We start from the raw sequence: 7,619 nt of genomic DNA, 5'->3' as shown, positions 1-7,619 counted from the left end.
GGATTTTTGGGGCGCTTACGCCATTTACTGTGAGGGATCAGGAATGAAATAAATTAATATTCTGTTAATATATATATATATTTTTTTTTTAACACACATACTAGAAGTCCCCCTGGGGGACTTCTAGTATAACTACACTGATCTCTCATAGAGATCTATGCAATATAGTAATACTGCATAGATTAATGAGAGCTGCAGATGAAAGCAATAGAATGCCAAGCCGGAATCACCACCATTACGGCACAGACCCCGGCCCGGCACAGATGCGGGGATCGCTCCTCCGCGATCACGGCACTAGACCACCGGGGACCAGGAAAGGCAGCATTTTAAATGCAGCTGTCAACTTTGACAGCTGCATTTAAAAAGCTAATTAGCGGGCACAGCGATCGGACCGTGCCCGCTAATAGCCGCGGTCCCGAGCTGCAGATAGCACCCAGAATCGCAGCGGTTCAGAACACTCTTAATGACGCCAGGGACTATATTTACGCCATTGGTCGTTAAAGCAGAACTATTAGAACCTAAAACATATAATGCATCTTTCTAATAAAGGCTATGGGGTAGATTTATCAAACATGGTGTAAAGTGAAACTGGGTCAGTTGCCCCTAGCAACCAATCATTCCACCTTTAATTTTCCTCTGTGAGGAATGAAAAGTGGAATCTGATTGGTTGCCAGGGGCAACTGAGCCAGTTTCACTTTACACCATGTTTGATAAATCACCCCATATGTCTTTATAAATGAATCCACTCATCTGGATGGATCCTACAAGGCAACGTACGTCTACACCAGTGGTGGGGAACCTCAGCTTTCCAGCTGTTGCAAAACTACAATTCCCTATCATTTCTGTACAGCAAAAGCATTAACCTGGTTCTGCAACAGCTGTAGGATCTCCGGTTCCCCAGCACTGCGTCTACATGATAGAAAGACCTGGTCCCCTGCCATATGACTGTCATTTAAAGAAACAATCTTATTATCATCCATGTAGGTCGCAAGTGCAATACCATCCATACATTATCCCAATTATACCATACATTATTTAATATAGCCTATTTGATATATACATAAATCTCATCATCAAAATAGTAAACACAGATGTAGTGAGCCTAAGTTTGGTATTGCAGTAGAGATGTACTTTTTATTATTTTATAATGCATTATGTGTTTTTTCATAAATTTGGCCAACAGCTATCTCTCCCAATCTCGCCATACACATGAACAGCTAAACATTCATGTGTTTTCAGTGTTGAGAGGAGGGGTAAACTGATACCAGACAGCTCTGATGGTGGCTTATCTGTCTGAGAATAAAAGGGTCAGGCTTTTGAAATTCATCAAGCCCCCATACACTTTACATAGTTGTTGGGTCCTGCCAAAGGGCCCTTGAGTAGAAGAAGCGGAATTTACGAGCGGAGTCTGCACGAGGACCTTATGAGGACCTTAAAGCATACCTGTCATTATGATTCCTCAAGGAGTGACTGCACGCGGATTGTATGAGGGTTCATATTGACGGGTACACTTTAGGTACATCTATGAAATGACTTTATCTCAGCAATGTACACATGGAACAGGTTAGTTGCAAAGTCAACTCTGTTACATCTGCATATGTCTGTTCCCTGGGTAAGTCAGATTACTGACAGTTCTTACATTCATGATAATGGTTTATTAGCAGAATTTTGTTACTATATGATGGATCTGAACTTATTGAAAAATTAACAATTTGATATAAATATGAAGGATGCTTTCACACAGCGGTTTTCTGGTCAGTATTTTACATCAGTATTTGTAAGCGAAAACCAGGCATGGAAGAAACACAGAACAAAAGTATATTGGAAAGACCCGCTTGTTTTCTATGTAGGTTTCATTCTTAGTTTTGGTTTACAATTACTCATGCAAAATCTTTACCTAAGGCTATGTTCACACATTAATTAGTGCTATTTTGCCATTAATTGTGCTAATTTTGCCGCATTTTTGACAGAATCCTGGCAAACATAGTAATATTTTACACTGATTACACAATTTGCAGCAAAATAGCTCTAATCATTACTAATTAAATGACAATTAAACCCTATGTTTGAGCATAGCCTAAATGCTGCTGTGTGAAATTAGCATCAGGTTTACTTCGTATGATCATAAAGGATCCTGAAAAAAAATGAGACATTACTGAACTGATGAAGAATGAAAAGGGTGCATTTCTTCTGCCCCCGAAAGCAGTAAATAAAAAAAATAAAAAGTGCATCATGCTGGCCTCTATTTTTTGAAAAAAAGGCAGACAATGGAAACCCCATGGTCCTGATTATAATCAATGGAGTCTGTCAGGTGCCATTGGTGTCTGTAAAGCGTGGGTTCCAAAACTGACAATTTTTTCTGTTTCTATAGCAGGATAGAAATATGAGGCTGGATGTAAACATACTGTAGCCTAAAACTGATGTACTGATGTACAAGAGTTTCAGCTTAACAAAAAAGAACTGCACTATAGAATATTTGGTGCTATATAGGATCAGGAAATAAATAGTAATAAATAAATAATTTATAAATAAATTAATAAAATGCAATTATTTTTTTTTTACCCTAGTGGTGGCTTTAAAGACTGGCGGTTTATACGGCCCATTTGAGGTGTTTTTTTACGGCCTGTTTTGGACTATGTGAACATCTCTTTACAAGTACTCCTCTGCACTGCAGCTCTAGCTTGACAGATGAAACTGAAACACTGCACTGCAATAAGATGAGATCTAGTCTTAGAAGAAATGATGTTTAGAACAGGGCATTTAGACTTACTGCTAAAGGTTGCAACAAATATGATAATATGACTAAGCAGTTGTCAGATAAAGATGTTATCAACAGCCTGGTTACAGGGGTTATTTGACTGCTAGGGTCCTGGTCCCCTAATCCTCAAAATGCAGTGGCCATGCATGTGCAGTCCATTGCGTTCTAGTTTATAGTTTGGAGTCATGCACATTTCAGCCTGTGTTAGCATTGCATTGCCAGAATTCTGCTCACAACTTCTGCATGACAACAGTAGATTATTGAAATTTCCATCATGATGGTTTGATTAGTATACCATGGAGGGAATAGCTCAGTATGCAGGTGAAACAATGCAACTAGTCTGGATGACAAATAGAGAAACTAAATCTGCCACTTACTGCATCACATACAGGTGACTTGCTGGTAGAGGATATGAGACTAGATCATTAATGAGAAAAGAGTAGCATGAGTACCATTGGTAATTGGTGCTTGAAAACAGTGTTGCCCAAGCCCTCTGACTCCTACAAGTGTCAAAGTGTTTTTAAGCAACGACTCCAGCATTAATTCTGGGAAGCACAACCACTTTACAACAACACATCTGAATAGTTCAACCCACATAACATGTGATCAGCTGCCAAGCCAACAAAGACACAGACCTTTATTAACTCTTTCTGTGCTGCCAGGACACAAAACAGTATCTGCAGAACATTCTGCAGAACCTATATTGCTTATATCCTCATATGGACGGCCACCCTGAGCCTCAGGCTTACTGGTCTTTAATGCAGCTATACCCAGGACCATATTTTCCCAGTTTAAGCCAAAAAGCTTTGTGCAATGTGTCCATTCTTTGCATTCCAACCCCAATTTGAGGCAGTTGCTTTGCTTTCTTGAGAACAAAAATGGGGAAAAAAATGATTTGATGATTCATTAATAGGAAAAAAATGGTAGGAGGATTGACATTACCAGAAGCATTTACTGATAAAATCTTGAGATTTGATAAAGATGAGTAATCTCATCAGACATGAAATAAAAAGCCTATTTATACTGACATAATAATTTTGTAGCTAGACACTGTAACCATGGCAATAGTGACGAATACCAAAATTTCGATTTACACTGGTATGACAAAATAAATGTGAAGAGGAGGAAATACTGATAGATCCATACTCTTCGCCACCGACTCCATACATGTAAAATAAATTATTTCAATAGGAGTCAGTGAAGACAGTGCATCTCTTGGGACCACCAAGTACATACATTCATACACACACACACACCAGTCAAAATGTTGCAGCTCTCACCCCTTACCATACATTGGTTATGAGCATTATCTGAACACAACCATATAGATACAGTGTGGTAGTCCTTGTGTAACATGTCCCTGTCCCATTTGCAGGCATCAATGATTGTCAGTGCAGATCATGGAGCAGAAAGGTCTTTGTACAGAAGTCCAGGTGATGCTATGTGGTGGTTGTGCTGCTGCTGCACATTTCAGTAGCAGGGTAAATCTCATCATAAGGAGGGGGTTGCTCATTGGGCAGGGGGTAACAGTAGGGGTATGATGGATTTAAATCAGGGTCCATTGGGGAGTAACCAGGCAGCTCTAGAGAGGGGTGGCCACCACAATGTACCTCCACCCCTGCTTCATCAAATAAGTGGAACACCCCAACATTGATGTAGGATACAGTCTGGAAAGGGAAATCCCCAGGAGAGAAATCATGCTCTTCATTAGAAAAAATGGATCCCCTGTTCTGCCTCTGGAAGCGCCTTCCCCCACATCTCCTTCGTCTCCTGCGGCGCTGCTGGGAGGACTTGTAGTTTTTTACAAGCAACAAGTTGATGAGCCCCAGCAGACACTCCAGGGAGTTAAAAATGGTGGAAATGACCAAACCCCGTTGGTAATCCTTAAGCTTCTGGCACTTGGTGGTACTGCTGCTTGATCCAGGTGTTGGCTGTTGCAGACAAAAGTGTGAGTACTTCCTCTCCACAAGTGACACAGTATCCCCATCTATCACTGCCCCAGCAAAGGCGCTCAACAGTCCCAACATGAAAACCAGCACGCCGAGGAGGAGGAAGTTCTGGCTGCCAGGTTTACTCTCTCCTGATGCATCCTCTCGGCAGCAAAGCAAGGCAGAACCCAACAGAGAAAGGCCAGCTGAGAGCAGTAACCCAGAGTAAAAGGCGCCGGCGGCTGTACCTAGACGGAATGGCTCACCCTTTAGCTCAGATCCCAAAGAGAAGCACTTGAGGCCCACGGCGGCAGCACTCAGGGCGCAGGCAAGCAAGAAGCAGCTGGACAGCGCAGCGCAGGCTCCCCGGACACCCCACTTCATCCTCCGCGCCAGCCTCTCTTCCTCCAGCACCCCCTCCTCTCCTTCTCCTCTTCCTCCTCCTCCTGTGCTCCGGCCGGCTCTCTCTCCTCATCCTCCCGTGTCCTCCTCCCCAGCTGCCCTTTCCAGGAAGGAGGTGGTGGGGTCTGGGGAGGACATGCTTTAGGGAGAGAGCTTGTAGAGCTGCATGCACCAAGGCTCAACCCGAAGATCCTGGGTTGCCGAGTCCAGTCAGCAGCAACAGCAGCAGTTGTAGTATCATGCAGCAGCACGGATCTCTCTCACTGCACCTTCCCTGCCTCTGCACATTGCATTATCTCATTGCTCTTAGAAGAGAATTAAATATTGATGTGAGAGAGGGGGGAATACGGGCAATGTGCAGAGGAACAGACAAGAAAGCCTGTCAGACTTTACACCAGCCAGCTCTGCTGCACGCCAGTCCGCTTTAGACTAGGAGAAAAAAAAAATCACTTAGCAGTTGATGTCATGAAGCCCACACAGAGCTGACTCCCTCCCCCAGAAATGCTATCTTTAACCTGCATATCGTCAAAGCAGGGAAGAGGTTAATGGTGCAAGAGGCTAGTTGTATAAAGAGAAGCTGCTTCATTGTGTAAATGCTGCATTGTGACAAAAGCAAAAAAAAAAAAAAAAAAGAAAATAGGTAATCCGAGCATCTCAAAGCTGATCTGAAATCACTGGCCTCCACTGCAAGAATTCATGAGTTAATTGCTATTTTCCTCCATTGACTCTATGTAGTTTTCAATTACATGCAGTGCTGCAAACATATGGGAAAGACATTCTATTTATTCAATAATTAACAAGTAAACATGTTTGCATAGTACTAGGAGCTACGGGTAAAATGAGTTATGGGGTAAAACACTGCAATATATATAAGAGTATACTCTTTCGAGTTTTGTATGCTAAGTCAGTACATAATAGTAATAATCTGTTTTACAGAACAGAGACAGCATGCTAGGTTTCAGGCCCAAGGCACAAACTGTACCAGAAAGTGGCATTTGCTGAATAACTGGATTGTAATGAGGATTACTGTGTGAAACAATGGGTTGGCTATTGGTAATATGCTCTAGGAATATGAGATCACACAATTCAGCAAATATACTGTAAAATGTGAATGCATTATGAGCAAATATATGATTATAAATCATTGTACTTTCTGAAGTAAGATTCATGAGAATTAAGACCACATTAAGAATTAAGTACTGGAGGAATAAACTATTTTACTTACAGTACATACCTTTTACACTGAAACCATCAGTTCGTATAATACCTGCTTACATCAGAGAATATGCATAAATAAATAGTAAGGATGATCATTGTAAAAAGGGAACAGCTGGAAAGGAAAGATGACGCCACAAACAGAAAGCTGATTATTAGTGTGAAAAGATTCACAGGTAAGGACTGCTATAGCAAACTTTACAAAAAGTGCATGATGGCTTGAGAAGCTATTTAAGGGAACCTTGCACCAACAACTTTGGCATATATGTGTTTCTTTGGGATGGAAAGCAGACCGTGTATAGGCAAAGAAGTAACGCAGTGATTGGAAAGCTGGGAGGGTTCATATGGACCAAAATCAGGTACAAACCTTTTCATTAAAGGGGTTATCCAGCGCTACACAAAAATGGCCATTTTTTCCAGAGACAGCCCCTCTCTTGTCTCCAGTTTGGGTGTGGTTTTGTGACTCATTTCCATTGAAGTGAATGGAGCTTAATTAAAATCTGCATCTGAACTGGAGACAAGAGTCATGCTGTCTCTGGAAGAAAGTAGCCATGTTTTTAAAGCACTGGATAACCCCTTTAAGCTTTACCCAGCCTTACTGTTAATGGATTAAGACAATAAAGAGCACTGATTAGGCTTTAGTTATAATGGGCGTAGAAGAATCTTCTGCATAAAGGACAGATAGGTTTATATCTTATGCTACTACATTACTAGGATTTCTGGCTGCTTTTATGTGAGGGAAAAATTGTTATAACAAGTTTCTCCCTGAATATTCTTCTCTAGGATGATCTTAGTAAAACCCATATCCTGTTATTTAAAAATTGCAGTAAATACTACTGGTATATTAGTTCATTGTACCCAAATGTATTGTGTGGTTATGTGACTTGTCTACATTTCACCTAGTCAGGTCCGATTGACGTATGTTCATCTGCTCTCCATGTCTGCCTGGGGCTTTCACACTCAGGAAAGTCCACAAGATATTAGAAGCCAAATATGAACCAAGGGCACCAACAGCATTCATTTCAATGGCTGACATTACTAGTAAGTTTTCCCCGAAAAATAAATTCCAAAATGATCGAAATGACATTAAAGCTTTTTGTTAGCATTCTAGTGTAAAGAGTTTGTGGTCAGAATGTATGAAAATGTGCTCACAAATCTCAGCAGCTAAATAGGCTACCTTGATGCCAATTTTGTTAAAGAAAATGAGAGGGACACAATACTAGCCTTGTGATAATGTAAGGTCTTGTAACTTGGGATAAGTTTATCTTATTGATATTGACAGCATATATTGGTCCTACAATCCAGGTTAGTAAAAG

At 41.1% G+C, this 7,619-nt stretch overlaps 1 protein-coding gene across 1 annotated transcript; it reads right to left on the bottom strand.

Annotated features, from left to right (window-relative positions):
* Positions 1 to 4,197: 4,197 nt before the first annotated feature.
* Positions 4,198 to 5,153, bottom strand: TMEM271 (transmembrane protein 271). Its single transcript, XM_069964396.1, has one exon. The coding sequence runs from the start codon at positions 5,068 to 5,070 to the stop codon at positions 4,198 to 4,200; it is 873 nt and encodes a 290-aa protein (XP_069820497.1). The 5' UTR covers positions 5,071 to 5,153.
* Between the last annotated feature and the right edge of the window lie 2,466 nt (positions 5,154 to 7,619).

This window comes from Dendropsophus ebraccatus, chromosome 3, assembly GCF_027789765.1.
Source record: "Dendropsophus ebraccatus isolate aDenEbr1 chromosome 3, aDenEbr1.pat, whole genome shotgun sequence".
In the NCBI taxonomy this organism is placed as follows: domain Eukaryota; kingdom Metazoa; phylum Chordata; class Amphibia; order Anura; family Hylidae; genus Dendropsophus; species Dendropsophus ebraccatus.
This window is presented reverse-complemented; position numbering and strand designations above follow the sequence as displayed.

Excerpts from the sequence above, each read along its gene's own strand:
- TMEM271 (XM_069964396.1), bottom strand. The coding sequence starts at position 5,070 with ATGAAGTGGGGTGTCCGGGGAGCCTGCGCTGCGCTGTCCAGCTGCTTC.